This window comes from Aphelocoma coerulescens (genome assembly GCF_041296385.1).
Source record: "Aphelocoma coerulescens isolate FSJ_1873_10779 chromosome Z unlocalized genomic scaffold, UR_Acoe_1.0 ChrZ, whole genome shotgun sequence".
Classification (NCBI taxonomy): Eukaryota; Metazoa; Chordata; class Aves; order Passeriformes; family Corvidae; genus Aphelocoma; species Aphelocoma coerulescens.
In genome coordinates this window covers 69,147,678-69,168,015 of record NW_027184085.1, presented here as the reverse complement: position 1 = coordinate 69,168,015, position 20,338 = coordinate 69,147,678, and the positions used below count along the sequence as shown (strand labels likewise).

The following is a 20,338-nucleotide window of genomic DNA, read 5'->3' as shown; positions in this document are numbered from 1 at the left end:
AGAGAAGAATAAAACTGAACATACGGGAGTATCGGTATACGAGGAGCGGGAGAATCTTTTGACAGCAGCGCCCGGGTGCCGCCTCAGCCGCGCCTCAGCCGCCTCAGCCGCCTCAGCCGCTTCAGCCGCCCTTTGCCCGGCCCGCCCCTTCTCGCCCCTCCTCTCCCAGTCCCGCCCCTTCCTGCCCCGTCCCTTCCCTCCCGTCCCCGCCCCGGCAGTCGCCGCCATGGAGGACGCGCTGAAGCTTGCGCTCGGCACCGCGGTGCTGCGACCGACCGGGCACACGGGGGGTGGTTGTATCAGCCAGGGCCGGAGCTACGACACGGACCGCGGCCGGGTGTTCGTGAAGAGCAACTCTCGGTCGGAGGTGTGGCGGGGTAGGGATCCGGGGTGCCGGGGGTGGGCAGGCGCCGCTATGGGAAGCAGCATTCCGGGCCTGGTGTGGCACCAGGACCAGGGCAGTGACTGTCGCCTGTGCTTGCACTGATGAGGCCACACCTCGGGTGCTGTGTCCACTTCTGGGCCCCTCACGACAAGGAGCGTGTCCAGAGAAGGGAACGGAGCTGGGGAAGGGTCTGGAGCCCCAGGAGCGGCTGAGGGAGCTGGGAAAGGGGCTCAGCCTGGAGCAAAGGAGGCTCAGGGGGGACCTTGTGGCTCTGCACAAGTCCCTGACAGGAGGGGGCAGCCGGGGGGGTCGGGCTCTGCTCCCAGGGAGCAGGGACAGGAGGAGAGGGAACGGCCTCAGGGTGGGCCGGGGGAGGGTTGGGCGGGACATCAGGAGGCATTTCTTCATGGAAAAATTGTTACGCATTGGAAGGGGCTGCCTAGGGAGGTGGTGGAGTGCCCATCCCTGGAGGTGCCCAAGGAACGACTGGAGATGGCACTCAGTGCTGTGGTCTGGGTGACAAGGTGCAGAAGGGTCAGAGGTTGGACTTGATGGTCTGGGAGGACTTTGCCAGCGTGATACTGTGCTGAGATGCTGTTGTGGTATCAGTGTTGTTAGTCCAGGACATGCAGTGCCATGATGTGCTGTTGTCATTTACAGAGCTTAGCAGTGGTGTAACACTGTCTGCAAGTGCGGTGACAGTGGCTAAGGCACCCCTGCAGGTATAAAATTGTCTGCCGAGTGTGAGCACTAAACCTTTAATTCCCTGCACACAAGAAATTTTCTCAATAAGTGATATTTTTTCACAATTGTTGAAGCTTTTCTGCTTTTTCTTCTCAATACCTGGAACCTACTGTTGAAGGTAGATATCTGCATTTGGTAGGGATAAGTACAATGCAACTTACTTCTCCAGCATCCTTTGCAAAAACAGAGATCAGGTGGAATTTACTTCAAAGGTACTCTGTACTTGTTTCTATCACATAAATAGATTCAGTGGCAGAAGAGGAGTCAAAACTTGTATTTGCCCTTTGTAGCAAACAAATGTGTTAGAAAGTATGTATGCCAATATATCTATCTCAAATTCCTCAACAATTTCTGATCAGGCTGGGGAGCTGAATGGATACATTCAGGTGGTAACTTGGAATAATACAGGAAGGTTATCCTGCTTTACAGAAGAGAGTTTGAATTGGTGTAGCCCTTCCTTAGACCTTTGCAAATTCTGTATTTAGCTATACAATCCAGCTAGCTGCAAGATCAGGCTTGGGGCAGGAAAAAAAAAGATCTGGATAGATTTTCTATTCAGCAGTTTCATTTTGTATGCTTTTGCCTGTGTGTGGATCCTGAGCACTGATTAAAGCAAACTTTGTTGAGGTGCTGTAAGTGCTGCGCTGTGTGAGCCACAGCAGCTGTGCATCAGCGATTCTTACTCTGTTTGAGCAGCTGGCTTTAGCCAAGTGTGATGTTTTGGACAGTGACACAGTATTTACTGATTTCCTCTGGACAAAGCTAACTCATGGCTCAACAACTTATCAGGTCTTCACTCTTGAGTCACAAGGACGGCCACAGAGATGGTCAGAGGGATGGAGCACCCTGAGGAAAGGCTAGGGGAGCTGGGATTGTTCAGCCTGGAGAAGAGAAGGCTCTGTAGAGACATAATTGCACCTTCCAGTGCCTGAAGGGAGCCCAGAGAAAAGATGAGGAGAGACTCTTTACAAGGGCCTGGAGTGACAGGGGAAGGGGAATGGCTTCAAACTGGCAGAGTAGTTTTAGGTCAGATACTAGGAAGAAATTCCTGACTCTGAGAGTGATGAGGCCCTGGCACAGGGTGCCCAGAGAAGCTGGGGCTGCCCCTGCATCCCTGGCAGTGTCCAAGGCCAGGTTGGACAGGGCTTGGAGCGACCTGGGATAGTGGAAGGTGTCCCTGCCCATAGCAGGGGGTGGGACACGGTGATGTTTATGGAGCACTGAGATGATCTCTAAGGTCCCTTCCAGCACAAACCATTCTATGATTGCCTCCAGGCTCTGGAATTTTCAGTTGATGTCTACTGCAAATTGTCCTTTATGTTGTGGATCATTACTGAAGGGAATTCTCCTTTCTATTTTATTCATTCTATTTCCCTGCTTTTGTTTTTACCAGATATGTTAAATTTCTAATGTGCTCTTTCTACAACCCCTGCCTGACTTTTCTAGAGAAGCATTTCTTCACATGATGAGTGTCACTGATCTCAGAGAAGGAACTCGGGAGAGTAGATTTTCCTTGATGTGATAACAGGTGCAGAAATAGGTCCCAAATTCAGAATGTCTTCCAGGCAAATGCAGTTGGTAGTGGCTTGGCTTGTGCAAGTGTGATAAGAGGCGTTTGGCTGCTGCAGTTGATTCCCACCCACGCCCTTCCCCCATGAGGTAAAAGAAAACACCACGGAAGACCATTCTGGTGAAAGCACTAGAACACAAGTCTGAAGGAACACAGCTGAAGGAGCTCATACATTAGCTATAAGCAGTTTGCACTCCTTCAGTTATAAACAGACTTTCTAAGTTACAGAGAATTCTAGAACCTAAGTCATTTTCACGCAGTGGTTTTATGAAGCAAAATTACTGTAACTGTAAGTCTGATGGTGTGGTTCTGTCTATATCTTGTGGTTCTGTCTGTATCTTGTGTGTGACTAAACATTTCCTCCAACCTTTCTATTTAACTTCTACAAAATCAGTTGATTTTGTGGACGTGCTTTGTTTACCTGTGACTGATGCTCGTAGACACTAACGCTTTCCTCTAATATCTGGCAGGCCAGAAGAATGTTTGAGGGAGAAATGGCAAGTCTGGAAGCCATCCTGAAAACACAGACGATAAAAGTGCCTAAACCCCTCAAAGTTATAGACCTGCCCGGGGGCAGTACTGCGTTTGTGATGGAACACTTGGAAATGCGGGGCTTAAACAGGTAAAATAGTGTCATCTTTGCCTCCATTAACCAGAAATTTTGGCTGTTAAGACAATTAAATGACTTACTTAAATTTTTTTCTAAAGCAAGTCAAGAGACTTACGGGAAATTATATAGCAGAGAACTGTATAAAATACTTCATAATGCCTCACTTAGCAAATGGATCATACATCACAAAATGAGTCTGGGTTTTGGTTAGTTTTGGGTTTGTTTGCTTAGGTAATTAGTCATTTTTACAGTAAGGTTTCTTTTTGCAGGAAGGAAAACGACCAGCCTGATTACCTGTTTTGTGTACTTGCCCTCAGTATAAGAATAAGTGCTTTATTGCTTGGCATGAGTGTGCAGAGGCACTTCCCCAAATCAGTTAATCTTGATTTCAATATTTTCCAACTCTTACCTTCATTTTGATAGTTTCAAGCTTTTGACCCTTCTCTGTGACGAGCACTTAATATGATGAATTCATCTGTCTTGATTGCATTAGGGAGGTGATCATGGCCAATTTCTCATCTCTCTCTCAAACCTTCTGCAGCCAGTTTAAAGTCTTGTCCCTCATCCTGCTTGTTGGCAGAGTTTCTAATTCATAGTGAGTCCCAAGAGAAAGGCAGAGATACTGCTGTTTTGGGCTCAAAAATGGTGCCTTTGGCATGCAGATTTCAGGGCACAGCTATAGTCTGTGTTAACAGGAATGAACTGAAGAAATAACTTTGCCTTAACCAACAGTACCGTGAGAATAGGGAAAGTTGACAAAGGTAGAAGGCGGGAAAAGGAACGTAATTTTGTTAACATGGGAGGCAGCTGACTGTAAGATTTGTTTGTAATTACTACAAGACTCTTCTGAACCATGTAGAGGAGGTGGTTTTATTAAAAATAGATAATAAACTAGGCCCACGTGACTCTCTCATTGTCTAGGCATTTTAGAGAAAAGCAGCCAAAAACAGCAGTAGAAAGAAAAGGATCAGCCTTGTTTGGTTCTATTTCCCAAAGACGGTTTGCTAGAGTTAAAAAATACCTTACTGAAAGTGCTTACAGAAGTGATATCACACTTCTTAATTGATTGAAATTAGAATAGATAGTTTCTCCTTGTTAGTAAATTCATGCCTGGTGCTCACTTTTCACTTTCAGCAGTGGTGTCAGAAACGGCCAAGTAAGTACATTTTGTGTTACTATGCAGTCTTGATAGGAAGACAAGGTGTTTATAACTAGAATACTCTGAAAAATCAGTTAGAGATGCAGAACTTATTTTACTTACTTGATAAATCTCTTTAAGTAACTCCTGGAATATCAAGACCTGGTTCTGTTCATGTGTCAGTGTTACTAAGATTTTTTTTGTTGCTTAGACATTCAGCACTGCTTGGAACACAGCTGGCTGATCTTCACCTTCATAACCAGCAACTTGGAGAGAAGCTGAAGAAACAAGGGAGCACAGTTGGTACAGTACACAGCTGTTTGCAAATTTAACCCAGTTAATAATAATCTACAAAATAGTTAAAATGGCTTTTGCTACTTCAGGACACGTTCATCTTCCACTGAAGATAGCATGAAAATACATTTGGATGAAACAGACCCAGGCAGGGATTGGTTTTGCTTTTGTTTGCTCTGTGCAAGCAAAGCACATACTCAGTTTTGGACCCTTGGGAGCCCAAACCACAGTTTCTACAAGGACATGGTATCAGAGGAGATACAGAACCTCAATTATGAAGAGTAGAATACAGCTGCTTTACATAGAGCTTTAAATTTAAGAAACAACTGTAGATACAAAAATGCTGCTAGCGAGGATTTTCTTGCTATTTTCTAAGTCCATGAGAGACTTTTCTCTCTCACAGAACAGGTAGCAGAGTTATGTAGACAGCCAAACACCTGCAGCCTTGAAAAGTCTTCTTTATGGTACAGTAGGAAAATATTTTGACAATGGATGTTTTGGGATTTTAGCCAATCACCCCCAAGGGGTGGCTGATCCTTTGTCCAATTAGACTATGAAGAAAAAAGTCTATAAAAGAGTTTGCAAAATAATTAAATAAATCAATCTTGTTGCACAATTCCTGCCTGCTGGATCTTCTCTCCTCCTCCCTACGTCTGCAGGACACGGTAAAATACCCTAGGGTTGCAGTAATAAACAACTGCAACAATCATTGTAACCATAAAAACAACATTAAAGTGCAATTTTGAAAATTCTCATTAGAAGCAGCATTGTACTCATGTGTAGTTTTCCAGGTTCAGTTGTGTCGTGGATGCTTAGTATTTTGTCACTGTTGTTGAATTTTTGTCTTTGGTTTGAAAGGTAAAGGTCAAGGGCAAATGGAAGTCCAGTTTGTGGATCAGTTTGGCTTTCATACAGTTACCTGCTGTGGTTACCTTCCACAGGTAGGTTGTACTTCATCAGACTGATAGAATTTTAAATTTGTCTTGTTTTCCCTTCAGTGACAGAAAGGGCCAAAATTATCATAATGGAAACAAAGGAATTTCTGTGGAGCCATGAAAATAAAAAAAACATGGTCCAGCCTGCTAAGGAAGGTAGTGCTTTGGACAGCACTTACAGCTGTTTTGGACACTGATAGCTCTTCAATTTCTTGGATTTTAATCATTGAGAGAAAATTATTCCCCTAATTTAATGTTTTAAGATAATATTCGATTAAATGGTAGAATTTACTGTCCCTGGATAGTACCAGCACAAACACTATGTAATCCTCAAAAGGCTTATTTGAAAAAGAAGACAATCTGCCTTTCGTGTGGCGTAGATCTGACACCTGCAGTCCTGTTCCTTCAGGTGAATGACTGGCAGAGTGACTGGGTGACCTTCTTTGCCAGACAAAGAATCCAGCCCCAGATGGACATGGTCGAAAAGAAATCAGGAGACAGAGAGGCAAGAGAACTTTGGGCACAGCTTCAGGTAGGAGCAATTCTCTCAGTTCTCATTATTGTGAGAGCTGGGTATACTTAAATTTTATTTTTTCAAAACAAAGTTCCTGTTTGTTGCTTTGATCCAGCTTCTGTTGGTAAGAGACCCCAGTTTTTAGGGATTAAAAATGCTGTTATTCTAAAGTATAATGGTATTTGCCACATCACCCTGTGCTAACATTCCAAAGTGAATTCCAAAGTGCCAGATAGCACCTTGCCTTCCTGTTTAGGAAATACTGGATGGAGTTCATATTTCTCATTCCCTGCAACATGTTCATGATACGAAATGTGCATAAGCAGTTCTGTCCTGCACATTGTCTGTTCATTCACTCCTTGCTTCTGATTAAGTGACTGCAGTATTGGCTCCTTGGGTGCTACTTTGTGGAAATTGGGTGAAACATCCCTGAGCTTTCTAATGATGAAGTGTTGGTGGTTGTTGTTACTAACCCTGGTCAATACTGGTGTTTTAAGGTTTTTATTCTCTCACTAAAAAAGATTTGGATGACTATTCTGCTGCTGCCTTTTATGAAAAAATAAGAATCCTCTGGATGTACTTGGCATCTCTGTTGGCCAGGTCCTGTGGTGTTTCAAATGACAGGCTTTAAGAAATTTCAAGTATGCAGATAAACCTCTACATTTTAAGGTGAATGATTGTGTAATTTACATGTCTTGCTTTTCTCCCGTTGCAGCTGAAGATACCCAGTTTGTTCTGTGATGTGGAAATCGTTCCTGCTCTCCTGCATGGGGATCTCTGGGGAGGAAATGTAGCTGAGGATGATTCTGGTCCGATTATCTTCGATCCAGCTTCTTTCTATGGCCATTCAGAGTACGAGCTTGCAATAGCTGGGATGTTTGGTGGCTTCAGCAGTTCTTTTTATTCTGCTTACCACAGTAAAATTCCCAAAGCTGCAGGGTTTGAGAAGCGCCTAAAGCTTTATCAGCTGTTCCACTACATGAACCACTGGAACCATTTTGGTTCAGGGTACAGAGGGTCTTCTTTAAACATTATGAGAAACCTTGTGAAGTAAGTTGCTGCTTAAGCCAAATACTTCCCAAGTTGTCTGGAGAGCCCCATACTTGGTGGTGCAGCTGCAGGAGTACTGGTGTTAAAAACAACCTGTGAGACCCTTGACCTCGTTAAAGACCTAGAGCCAGTGACTCCTGCTGAATACCAAGTGTAACATAGTCATCCCTTTTTAGGATAGCTGGGGGATAACTACATGAGGGAAAAAAAATAAGGAAGGAGTTTATTCATTTGCACAGTTGAATAAAGGTCTCAGTGTCCAGAAAGCATGTGAGACTGTGCAGGGTAATACAAATAAACACCAAGGAGATAGCTAAAAGAAGCTGCTCCTTGCATTTTGCTGTGTCTTCCTCCCTCTTTCAGCTCTTCATGTCCAGTTGTGTGCATGAGAGCAATGTTGACAACCGAGCTTGAAAGTTGTCAGGAAAATTATATAACAGGAACTGTGAGAAGGCGTTTGGACTTGCTCTTCATCTTCACAGAATGAGAGTGAGTGAGGTTGGGAGTGATCACAGAATGTCATCTAGTCCAACCTCCCTGCCTAAGCAGGTTATTCAGGATTAGGTCCAGAGGCTTTTAAAGACCTCCAGTGTTTGTTGGTTTGGATGCAGACTGTTGGTGCCTGCTGGATTGCTTGTAGGCTGTTCAGTGCTTTCTGGTCAGTGGGCTTTTATCCACAGCAGTTTTACTTACACCATTACTAGTTCTCTTCCTTTTTTGGATTATGCTTTTGTCCAACAGTGTTGTGCATTCTTAGAGAACCTTCCAGGTACACTTTGCATGTACACACCCCGTGGACGTGTATTCTCTAATGAAATAAAACCTATGCATGCTTCCCTAAAGTCACTCAAGATTCGCCTAATCATGAAATGACATCAGCTGGAACTTTGTCTTTACACACTCTCAGAGAAAACAATAAAAATGTAACTTAAAAGGGGAAGGAGGTCAGGGCAGACTCCTCCTGGGATGGCTGACAAGGCTGTACCCCTGTGCTTCCCCATGGGAATGCCTGTCAGGTAACTTTATTCCAAGGGGATACTACTGCTTGTGCTTTCTGATACCGGTGTGTTTATCAATAGTTTATCAACCTTTTTGTGGCACAAGGATCAGTAAACCACACGGTGTGTGCCTCTGGGATTGGGAATGTGACTGGTGTCAAGGCTGCACCATTTGTGCATCCATGCTTGTGAGAGTTCTGATGCAGACTTAGAGTGCTGCACTGTTCACTCTAGAATGTTCTCTGTGAAGGTCTCCCAGGGGACACACTAGGAAGGGAACTATGTCGACACTTCTGGGCCCAGTATATTTGTGGATAGCCTGGAAAGCAAGGGGGTCTTCCTGTCCTAAATTTTCATGACAGTCACCACAAAGTGCATGTCATAGCTCTTGTGGTAAGAGATGTGAAACCAGAGGAGGTAAATGCATCATTCAGAGGACAGCACCTCACCAGTGTCAGAAGCCCTTGATGATAGTTCCACAGACTATGGCTTTTGCCTGCAAGGTGTTCATACTGAAACTGTTCTCTTTTTGATGTAGGCTGGTAGTGGTGCTTCTGTGCAAGCCTGCCAGGTAGGTGAGAGAGATGCACGATACCTAACATGCACTTTGAGTGTTGGGAAATGACTTTTGGTAACTAAAACTGCATTTCACTGCATATTGGAAGATTTCTGAGGGTTTTCAAGTTGCTGGTTTGGCAGTGACTTACACAAATTGGAAACAAGTTTGGAGAATACTGTTATTTGCTACAACTCTCCTTAATTCTACTACTTTTCTTACTGGCTGTTTGACTTTTGCTGCAAAATACCTGCTTGGTATATAAATAGGTTTTACTTTTACCATGTTGCTTGAATAAAAAGTTTCCCAGTTGATTATTGTTGTCTCTGTTTTCTGAATTATAACCTTACATCTTGGTTTATTCCTGGGGAGTTACTTGTTCTGACCTGTTACTATGATCATCAGAGGTGTTTCTGGGAATGTGCATGGTCGTGGATTGGTTTGGAGCAGTGTGTCACTGAAGAAAATTTACATGTTCATTAGAGTGCAAGTCAAGATGTTAATTTTTCTAAAATACATAAATACTCTTTATTATTAGCAGGAGAAAATGAATATGAAAGTGGATTTTCTGTCAGTTGTAGTGAGATAAACTTACTGATAAACAGCAAGTCTTCAGAGATGAGTTTTCCCTAATAGAACTGAACCTAGATATTTTTGTGATTGAAGAAAATTTGTGTTTATGCAAGTTACGCAGATAGAAAAAAAAATTGTATTTAGAGTTTTAATGTAAGGGATATTGTGCTGATTTTTTCAAAGCTGTTTTTTGCTGTCAGTAGTCAGAAGGGGTGTAGAGAGGCAGACAAATGGAAGGTAAAAGGAATCTCTCCATGGATCCCTTGGCTCTGAGTCTTTCTCAACAGCAGTTGAATAATCTGGAGATGGAGAAGGGCATGAAATCCCCTCTGAATGTGGGCTGCTGGTTGTTCCTCAGGAACATACCGTAGCAATTGTATGAGTAAATTTTTTTTATACGTTGTGTAGTTCTGCACTCCTCTTGGAATTCCTTCTCCTTTGATCATTGTGTTGCTTTGTGTTCTAGGCATGCCTAGAACCTGGGAATCTGAACACAATGGGAAGAATCTTAGGAAACTTCAGGTTGGGACAGAGCTCGAGAGGTCGCTTGGTTCAGTCTCCTGCTTAGAGCAGGACGAGCTGTGAGGACAGGCCAGGTCACTTTGGCCTCTGTCTGGTCCTGGAACCCTCCAAGGACGGAGTCTGCACAACCTCTCTGCTCTTGGCTGTCACAGTTGGGAAAATACCCCTCTGCAAGAACCTGCCTTTTTGCTGGATTGCCTGCAATTGCTGCACACTTTCTTTTTTCATTGCCATGGGCTGCTGCCGCCTGCAGAAACTGCCTGCAGATACGGATGTTGCACTCCAGTGCTGATTTTCCTCCTTCTTCCCGTTTTCAGTGCTGTTCCAAAATAGATCTGGTGATTAAAAGCGCTGCTGGGCTGTTCTAGCAGAAGTCAAAGCAGGCGGGAAACGCGACAGAATTAGCTTGTCCTGTAGGCACTGAATGAGACAAAAAGCTTTAGGGGGAAAATGTTATTTCTGGTAACTAAGCCACACCACAATCACAAAAACTTCGTTTTTTCTTTGTAAATGTTCAGTTACTTTTAATTTGTTTTTATTTGATGTTTTGTTTGTCTGGGGGTTCGTTTTTCCCTTTAACATTTAAACAGAAAAATGAATTAGGGTTTCTTTCACTACACAGATACAAGGTTCCTTACGCATTGTCATTCCTTTGTTGCCAAACCACTTTATTCCTTTCCCCAAGTGCTCCACTGCAACCCAGGGCGTGATTCCATCCTTTCAGCACTTGGAGAGCCATGTAACCACAGAGGTTATATTTATAGAGACATTAGTAAAACAAATATTATAGGGTCTGGGTTATATTAGCATGTTTTAAAGGCTCGATACTTTACACCTGAGAGTGCCAGTGCACTTTGCAATACAAAGTGGTTAAATTCAGCAGTACCCAGGTGTGGGAGGATGACTGGGGGTAAAATTACAGAAAATGTGAAGTTACATTCACATTCTAACAAAAGTTAGAACAGTATGGAAATTACCGTGTGAAGAGCAATTGCTGCTTCCTGGATAGAATGTGGTGAGGAGGCCTGGAATCTGCTCCATGATGATTCCCCACAAGCTCAATCTCCAGCCTGAGGCACATGCCCAGGGGGATGAAATGAAGGCAGGGCAGAGCAGAGAGGGGACAGGGCAGCCAGGCTCAGTTAAAATCCTTATGTGAAGTACTGGAGTGAAGGAAAATATAAATGAGAATTGTTGGCTTCACAGAATGCATATTCATCATATGGAGTGATCATGTTTTAAATTCAGCATCATTGCAAAAATTGGTTTTAAAATTTTTCCTTCTTTGGCTGTTAAGAGCAAACCTCTGCACAACAATCACACTACGATTCATTTACAGTGAGATACTGTTGAAAATTACTGTCCTGATCTTAACCAGTACCACTGATACAATCTAAATTACAGTCAATGGTGCTGACTAGAAACACAAAACACAATTATTAAATTTTCCGTTTCTGTTCCTTTTCTTCTCTGCCTCTGTTTCCTGAGTTCTTTTACTCAGAGTTCGGATTGAAACGCAGGAGACGCAGAGTTGTTCTTGGGACTCAGATGTTTATTATTTCTCATCTATGGTACAGCTGCACAGAATGTGCCTCTAAATTAACAAGGCGGAAATGGCCCCAGAGTTCTACCTTCCAAGGTCTTTTAAATCCCAAATTACCCAATTATGGAATGCCAAGTAATTTATTTTTACTTATGATCCAATAACTAATCATTCATATTCGGCACCGCAGGTTTTTTGAACCAATATGAGATCACTCAGGCTTGTGAAGAAGTAGGAAGAAGAAAGCAGAACTAACCTTCTCAGTCAGAGAAAAACACTCCTAACTCCATCTCAATTACCTGCATTTATGCTTATTTACAGGAAATTTTTTTACTTTAGCAGGAATACCATTTGGTTTTAGTTGAAATTATGCTAAAGCAAAGAGAATAATAAGGGGTCTGACATACAGACTGACTGAAGTGTGGAACTCCTTAGGAAAAGTGCTCAGAATGAAATAAAACTGCTTTCATTCTAACAGCTTTGGTCTTAAAATTAAAAATTACTTTATCAAAGAGGCAAAAGATATAAGGAAGAGAAGTTTGAATGTAATAATGCTTGAAGAGGCAGTCACCATGCTTGCAAGCATTTTAAAAGCAGACTTAAAATTGAAACCCGAATTAATCCTCAAGACTCCAGAAGGCTTGATCGGGCTGATCCTGCATCACTGTTAACATTTCCTGGACATTTCCCATTTGGATCAGGCTTTCAGACTCGTCGGCGATTGAATCTCAGACCCAGACCAGCAGGGAATCGGAATCCTTCATTCAAAGCGGTGAGCTGGTTTGATACACTTTTCCAAGGCACAGCATTTCCTTACATGGCGTGACCTGTCCCAGGTTGCCACATCAGCAACACCCTTCGTAGGGATCTGCCCTGTGACACCTCCTCGCCCCAGGGCCCGGTGGAGACAAGCCTCTCTGTGCTGCCACGTGCCTCTGCAGGCAGGTTTTACAGCTCACAACCCAACTCGGCCTTGTAATTCCCCATACAGACTGATCTCTCTTCCTTAGTTACAAGAAGACAAAGGAGGCTGCAGAGGATTTTAAAGCATACTTTCGCTTTTGAAAACCACTTAGAGTAACTTTGGTTGAAGAAAGCCCAGTAGGAATCACAAAAATATAATTTAAAATTGTGTAGCTGGGCGTATTACTTTTTAAATTTCTCTCATAGGCATCCATTTTCCTCAGCAAATCATCACTAGTGCCATAAGCAGGACAATTCAAACTCGTCTGGTCTTTTCTACCTGAAGTCTTTGAATGCTGGGAAGAACCCACTCTCATAGTTGAAGCATTTCTTAAAGAACTCCTTAACACAATTAACATCTCTGTCAAAATACCTGTAAAAAACCAGAATTGTACAAATATAAAAAAATCAATGAAGTCTATCACAATGACAAAGTTTTACTCTACATTTCTTGTCTTTTACTAGTTTTAATTGAAAATAACTTCTATTAGTTATCCCAAGACAAATACCTAGGAAGAGGAACAGGATGCACTTTATTTCTAAGCCTTTCTTAACAACATTATTATCTCTGAGAAGCAATTCATTACTTATTTATTCTACAGAGACATTCCTACTCATTCTTTGTTTGGAACATTGTGCTGCCTAACAACAATGGCAGAAAAAGAATCAGGAAAAGACTTATGGAAACAAGTCATGGTTGACTGTTTGCTGTCATCAGCATTTCTCAGATTTACCTTGAAAACACCTTTCAATCTGAACCTACCCTTCAGCACTTGCATGTGATGCCGACATCATCTGAGGGAAATCAATCAAAGTGGCATGGTCATCGTTATCCAAAAGCAGACTAAACTCATTGAAATCCCCATGGATCAGGCCATGATTGGCAAGTCTGACAATCAGATCCATTAATTCACTGTAGACAGCAGCAGGATCTTCCAGGCACCTGAAAAGTTAAATAAAATAAAATATTCTAAACATTGAAAATGTTGTTTAAAAATGGAGACAAAGTATATAAAAAACATCTGACAATGCCAGAGTAACTCAAGTTAAAAGGATCTTTAGGTCTCTGGTTCAATACTCTCCTCAAAGCTCAGTCAAATCTAAGGCCAAATCAGAGTGCTCAGGGCTTTGTCTATCTGGGACAGAAAATTCCGGGCATGGAGAGAGACTCTGAAACCTTCCCAAGCAACCTGTGCCACTGCTTCTCTGTCCTCAAGAGGAGAGAACATCTCCTTTCACCCAGGCTAAACCTCATCCAAACTCACACTCACTGTCTCCCACTGAGCACTGCTGACATAATGTATTACGTAAATAATGGAGCAGCAGCTTTTGTCTCTCTCCTGTTTTAGGTAATCTTATGGTCTCAGTAGGAGCTAAGTCTGTTTCTTGTGTTGAAATTCAAATGCCACATGACATTTTCTTTTACAAAATTGTATTTTCTAGATTATGTAAGGAAAAGGAAAAAAAAGTAAATTTCCACTGCAGACTTCCACAAGGAATCTGAAGTATTCTGTTTACATGATGGATGTGGAACTATTTAACAAATGAAGGTTGGGAGACAGACTATAACAAAGTCTTTTACATGTAATTCTTCAGCTGTTACACTTTGGAATTAATTCCCTTTTGATTACACTGCCCGCTTTAGATCTTTAATACTATACAAGCAGATTTGTTCCATAAAGACACTTTAAATCTCTGCATTAGACCTGGGTTAGTCTACCCTATATCAAGTATATAGGCCTTTTGCATTCAAAGCCAAATCCATCCTTCCAGTACAAACCTCAGTAATATTTAATGTTTCTAGATGCTGGGAAAACCAAGCAAAATAATCTTATTTGAAGGTGCAGAAGCAGATTGTATTTGGTATTCTATATAAACAGTGCAGAAGTTCTACAACGATGAGTTACAAACTCACCTGAATTATCAGAGCAAGGATCACAAACTGGAGCTCAGAACACGAAGGATGTTGTATTCAATATATATGAACCAACATATAGAATGTGCAACTTCTGTATAGAAAACAAGGGAAAACCCTCATTCTGTTACCCTTAACCTAGGATTGTTAGGGTCTCTGGTAACACAGACAGTTCAAACTTCACTACTTACAGACGATATCCATCAACAAGTTCCATAACAACTGCATGCCTGTTGTAGTCTGTGGGTTTGGGGACAGGAAATTCTCTGTCATGCAAAGCCTGGAAAGAGACAACACAGTGAAAAATTAAAATCAAATAATTAAGGAAACATTACATTTATTGACAAACCCACACCTAAGACAAGCAGTACACATCACTGTGGTAGCAGCATGAATTGCTCAAATCATGTCCTTAAGAAGGAAGACAGCCTCAGAGCCTCTGACCTTTCTCTGCAAAGACAAATAAAACTCCCAAGTTTATAGACTGAGTGCACTGCCTACAGTTTAACTATTGTGCTTCTGGAAGAAAACCACAACAGAATGGAAAATACAACATAAATACAGCTGACAGCGGAGTACTGTCAGCTTTTGTTATTTAAATATTAAGCTACTACTGCTTTTCAGCACACAAGTAGTCCTCCCCCAAGCCTCTGCTCAGGGAAACTGACCCCCACAGTTAAATTCCTGCAAGTTCTGACCACGTGATTCTTTACCAGTTGGATCACCTGCACCAATACAGAAGTTCTAAATGGTGGTTTTAGCTCTTTCTCGCTCAGTGGGGGCCACTGGTAGAGCCCATCATGGTTCTTTTTTAAAAGAACAAGAAAATCAAAATATTTCATGTATATACTACTACTGAATAGCACAAAAGGAGAATGGAAAGCTAGTTTTCTATAAATAATTAGTTTCCAGTCGTTCAATTGCTCTACAATAGCTGTGTTTTTTGAAGCAAAAAAATACAAAGTAAAATTTTTAAAGTAAAAAATACAAAACTCTTGAAAGTAGCAATATATGCTTGGAAATTAAATATTTTCCCACAGTGCAGAACAATATGTGCCTTTTTAGATCAGAACACTGCTCTAGACTGTTTCCCTTGATAGCCAACCAACAAATGAAAAAGCAGTAAATTAAAAAATAATTTTAAGAAATAACAACTACTTCCAAGCTCATGCTATAAATTTTTAAAGGAAAAACTGCAGAGCTGGTGATATATAGATTACCTACCCACAAATAAAATCGTGTCCTGGGTTGAGGTGTATTCTATTACCATCCTCATGAGCTGTGGAAATCGGGTGGGGCAGTGTTTCCTTGCCTCCTCCCCCCAGACTCTCTTGCTGTTAATGGCCCATCATTGTCCTGCTGCATAACTCAGAGATAACTCCCTCCGGAATATCTTCTATTAATGAGCCTCATCAACACTTGGCCTCATGACTCATTACCCCATTGTGAGATGCTCCACCCAGAGGGAGGAACCAAGCATCCCATCGTGGATATAATCTGAGACTGAACACCAGACACAACCCTTCCACTGGATTTCCAGAGGACAGGAGCTACACAGCCACCGCTGGATTTTCTGAGGAAGAGCAGACCCCTTCTACTACAGGATCACCACTTCAGAGGGCTGCAGCCACCATTCTACCAGACTGCTACCACCACCCTGACTAACAAGGACTCAAGTTGTATCTTGACTCTGTCAGTTTGAAACAGTGTTTTGTTTTAGTCTTTCTTTTCCCCTTTTCTTTAATTTTCCCATTAAATTGTTATTCTGACTTGGTGCCTCCCACAGGTTTGTTTTCAAACTACTATACATCATCAATCTGAAATTCTCTCATGTCACCTGCTTCAGTTCCTTGGGATTCCCATGGCAGAGCTTCATTTTGGGAAGTGTGCAAAGCAGGTAGCACTGAAAGTGTCTGAAACGTATACTTAGAATTCGTCAGGAAAAAGAGAAAATGAAGCACAAATCCTACCAGCACCGCAAACACAAACCGATGAAAAGACAACCTGAGAGGCATCTTCCAGCGTGTCCCACCACTGCTGGCACTGTGTGAGTGGCCACCTACCTTCACGGAGGCAAACTCCTTCATTGCTGCCCTGGGACAAGTACAGCCAGGACATTTTGTGCCTGTGCTTGTGGTAGTCACATTTGTTTTTCAGGTTGCTGAAGGAGGTTCTCCCCAGACGGTGCAATTTCAGTGCAAACTGTTGCTCCTCTTAGTTGGCAACAATATAAATATCTAGAAGACATGTCAGGGAACAGATCTAACAAATAAATTGTATCTAGTAAAAGCTGGAAAAGTGCAGCGTACGTTTGTTACCTCACTTCTTACTGTTTCTGGTATGGTCAGTAAAGGCAGCTGAATTTACATAGTGTATATCAGAGATCTGAACATGAAAAAATTACTGTTAAAAGCTGACAATACTCCACTCCCATTGATGGGATCTGAAACATATTCAACGTATTTCTGGTGTTCTCAGTCGCATTCTGGAAGAGCCTCTCCTTCCTGCTGAGCAGACAGGCAACCCAAGAGGCCAAACTCCTGATTTAAACAGTGTTAACAAATACCCAATGTTGCATTTGCCCCCAGATAATCTCCTTCTCCAATTACACAAGTTACATATGAACACAAGAGGAACCAAGATAGTGTTCCAATAGCTTTGAGCCTATTTTACTTTACTGCCTTATTTTTAAGTGGGATAAAAAAGCTGAAATTATCTTTTTGTTAAAATGTGAAACTCTTCACAAAGCACTACACAACGAGCATCTGCCTGCAAAGTACCTTGAAGAAGTAAGAACCAGACAAAATGGACAAAATACAATTACACTCTTATGAGAAGCCCCACACAGCATTTGAACAAGTGACCCATAAATCTTGGTGTCTGACAGATGTACTGATGTGGCCACCAGAGGAAAACTCACTTGGATTTTAGCAAAATATCTGCAACATTACAGATGTGTTTGCTTAAAAATAATTATTAAAAACGTTATTTTTTTACCTGATTCTTTGCCAACACCCATCTGGTTCCCCGCAGAAGTGATGACTTGTCGGGAAGAGAGAGTTTTTAGAGCCAGGTAATCATATCCTGCATGAGATAATCGATAACCCTGGACAGCTAGGGGGAAAAAAACTCAGCAGAACATTTCCTTCTTTATTATGCATAAGTCACATTTAAAATAAATCTCAATTTAATCTAGTTTCTCATTTCAGTTTACAGTACATAACACTCAAGTAATATTTCACCCCCTGGCTCTTATCAGCCCAATTTGACTGAATGCTAAAGACTTTTAAATAGAACTTGAGCACCCCTCAATCCTCTGAAGAACTGGGACAAAAGGGATGAGTATTTTCCATAGACTTCCCCACTGTGTTAGAAGCGCCAGATCCAACTAAAAGGCTGAAGGGAATGGGGAAAGACGTGCACAACCTTGTCGCATAGCAGATAATAAAAACTGCTTCAGCAGCCGTTCCTGAGGGGGTGAAATGTCCAAGGATGGTGCAGTCTGCTCCAGAACTGTGAGGATATCACTCATTTGGATTGATTGCTTTAAGTGATGATCCTTTTCACTTTATTCTGAGCAAAGAAGGAAGGTAACTGTTCATGTCTTTTCTGCCTGTCACCTCTACAGGCACAAGCAGCTCAGCAGACAGAGCATCTGGTGCTGCACAAACCCATATTCCCAGGGTAAGTCCAAGAGAAGGCAAAACAAACACTCCTACATCCCAGCCTGCTGGGCTGGTACCACTGTGAGGCGCCGGTGACAGAATGAGAAAGGGACACACAAACACAAACACAAAAACTAAAACGAACTTTTAGTTCGTTCGTGAGCAAGGAGTTTGTGCTTTGCCAATTCATGCAAGATTTTATTACAGCCACCGTGTTTAAGGCTGGCGATGGAAGCAATTAAGCTAGCAGGAACTATTTCATTGTTCTTCATGTCCATTTCCACCTAAGAGTAATGAAAAATAGATTTATTAGCCCCTGCATTCAACAGTGAAAGATCAGATCCTGCGTAAGAGTAAAATTCCTTTTCGAGGATGCAACTTTAAAAGACTGCAGTTTCTAAGACCTAACTTTTTATGTTTTAAGACTCAGCAAAGGTTTTAAAGCATGACTGCCCCTTGGGAGCTCATGTACAATCCAGCCGGGGAATTCCTGCGGTAACAGAAAGAAGATAAAGCTGATTAGATTTCAGTCCCAGCCACAGGCAGCGGAGAGAGGGGAGACGCCGGTGATACTGCCTCACCCGTATGACCACCGGGCATGTCCAGGGATCCCATGGGCATTCCTAGGGACCACCCGGTGACCCACCTGGGCATCCTCAGAGAACCCCTGAGCTTCCCCAGCGACTCCTCTGCCCTTCCCGATTGCGGGCCGAAGGGAATACGAGCACGACCCTGCCCAGCAGGACACGGCAGCACGGAGCCCCGGGGCAGGCAGCGGCACCACATGCGGGTCCCGCCCGCCGCGGCCCGGCCCGGCTCGGCCCCGCTGCCCTGCTCACCGCGGTCAGCACCCCGAAGAGCTCCCGGGACAGGCACCGCAGCACCACCGCGCTCAGCTTCCCCATGGCCGCGGAGGAGGAGCAGGAAGAGGGGGAGAAAAAGGAGTAGGAAAAGGATGAGAGGGATGAGGAGAGCGAGGAGGATGAGGGAGACGGCGGGACGCGCGCCCTGGGCAGGTCCTGGCAGCTTCGTACCTCACTGAGCTCCGCCAGGTCCTGGCGCGCTGCGCCCGGTCCTTGTGCCCTCCTCCCGTCACCGAGCCGGCATCGACCGGGACGCGGGATGGAGTGAGCCCCTGCTCCGAACTCGCTGCGACCCCGCTCCATCCCTCCCTGCCCCGGGGGAGTCGTGTGGGACGCGCGGGCATCTGCCAGGACCTGCCTCCCTGAGGAACCGCAGAGCGCTGCGCGGAGCGCCGCGGCCAGGAAAGTAAAACAGAAAACAAACATTATAAACAAATAAAGGGATTATAAACATATAAAGGGATAGCTAGGGATGTAAACGGTAATTTCTAGGGTAGACTTTTTTTTATATTGGAAAAAAGGAGTTTTCAGATCTGCAGATAACACCATGCCGATGCTATACAAATACTTTACCTGCTTAAAACGGTATTTTATCATTTATATTAAAATAAGCGTGTGAACCACGGAGTGTTGGTTTTGGATAAAAAAAAAAAAACAAACCTGGTTCCGCTGTTCCAGACAGAGGAAAATGAGAATGTGCTCAGAAAAGACGTGATAGAAATAATGACGGAATTTTGTGAAAACCGACTAAGCTCGCAGAGATTCCTGCATCAAACATTTTTTTCTTCTTCTTTCATTTAGAGCCGCCCTCCACTTCCTTTTTAATTGTCAAGTGTCTATTATTAAGTCATCTAATGAATCACAGGAGTTTGTGAAGTTCTGCATTAAAGGAGCCAGTCAGAAATGTGGGACCACTAGAACAGTAATAAAACTTTAACCTGAAAATGGAAGCTGTCAGCTGTATAAAAACGTCCAAACCTTTATGATGTATTTTAACATCAATGTTAAAAACCTTTTTTTTCAACTAAACTGTTATTCTTCACTATTACCAAAATAAATTTTATGAAAGTCGTTGCTTCAGACAACGATTAAAGAACCTTTCAGGGATGTGTCTTAACTTACCCACAATGCAAAATTCTTTGAAAACCAAAATGTTGTGTTCATTGTTTACACTGATAATACATTTAATACAGTGCAGGATGCAGGAGGCCTGGGGCTGGGCAGTACTTTGCCTTTTGCCAATTGATTTTTTGGCCAGTTGATTCAGATCTTAATTCTGAAAGCTTTTTGATTGTCTTGTGGGCTGAAATGCCTCCTACCCTCGGGCTCACAATGTTACTTGCCAAAATTAGTTTTTTGGTTGGTTTGGGGGAGGTTTTTTTTTTGGGGGGGGGGGTTTGGTTTCTTTTGTTGGTTATTTTTTGTGCTATTTTTTTGTGTATATGTTTGGTTTTGGGGTCTGGGGTTCTTTTTGTGTGTTTTTGGTTTGTTTGTTTTTGT

The 20,338-nt window shown here is 42.8% G+C and overlaps 2 protein-coding genes across 3 annotated transcripts; one reads left to right on the top strand and one right to left on the bottom strand.

Annotated features, from left to right (window-relative positions):
- Window positions 1–211: 211 nt before the first annotated feature.
- LOC138103406 (ketosamine-3-kinase-like) lies at window positions 212–9,108 on the top strand. 2 transcript variants are annotated; one of them, XM_069001675.1, is made up of 6 exons: window positions 212–367; window positions 3,170–3,321; window positions 4,659–4,750; window positions 5,600–5,682; window positions 6,086–6,208; window positions 6,906–9,108. In XM_069001675.1, exons 1-6 carry the CDS (start codon window positions 227–229, stop codon window positions 7,242–7,244), a joined length of 930 nt encoding a protein of 309 aa, XP_068857776.1. In that variant the 5' UTR covers window positions 212–226; the 3' UTR covers window positions 7,245–9,108. The 2 variants fall into 2 exon arrangements, with proteins under 2 accessions (XP_068857776.1, XP_068857777.1); XM_069001676.1 differs by having other exon boundaries at window positions 297–377.
- A 3,563-nt stretch (window positions 9,109–12,671) lies between these two features.
- RIOK2 (RIO kinase 2) lies at window positions 12,672–18,880 on the bottom strand. The gene is given in 8 exon segments (XM_069002493.1): window positions 12,672–12,768; window positions 13,159–13,338; window positions 14,502–14,590; window positions 16,374–16,404; window positions 16,406–16,547; window positions 17,308–17,424; window positions 18,121–18,259; window positions 18,815–18,880. Coding segments are annotated over 8 exon segments (861 nt in total).
- Between the last annotated feature and the right edge of the window lie 1,458 nt (window positions 18,881–20,338).

Coding starts and splice junctions, on each gene's coding strand:
- LOC138103406 (XM_069001675.1), top strand. CDS start 227: ATGGAGGACGCGCTGAAGCTTGCGCTCGGCACCGCGGTGCTGCGACCG. Junction 3,322..4,658: donor GAAATGCGGGGCTTAAACAG/GTAAAATAGTGT, acceptor TTTGTTGCTTAG/ACATTCAGCACTGCTTGGAA. Junction 6,209..6,905: donor AACTTTGGGCACAGCTTCAG/GTAGGAGCAATT, acceptor CTCCCGTTGCAG/CTGAAGATACCCAGTTTGTT.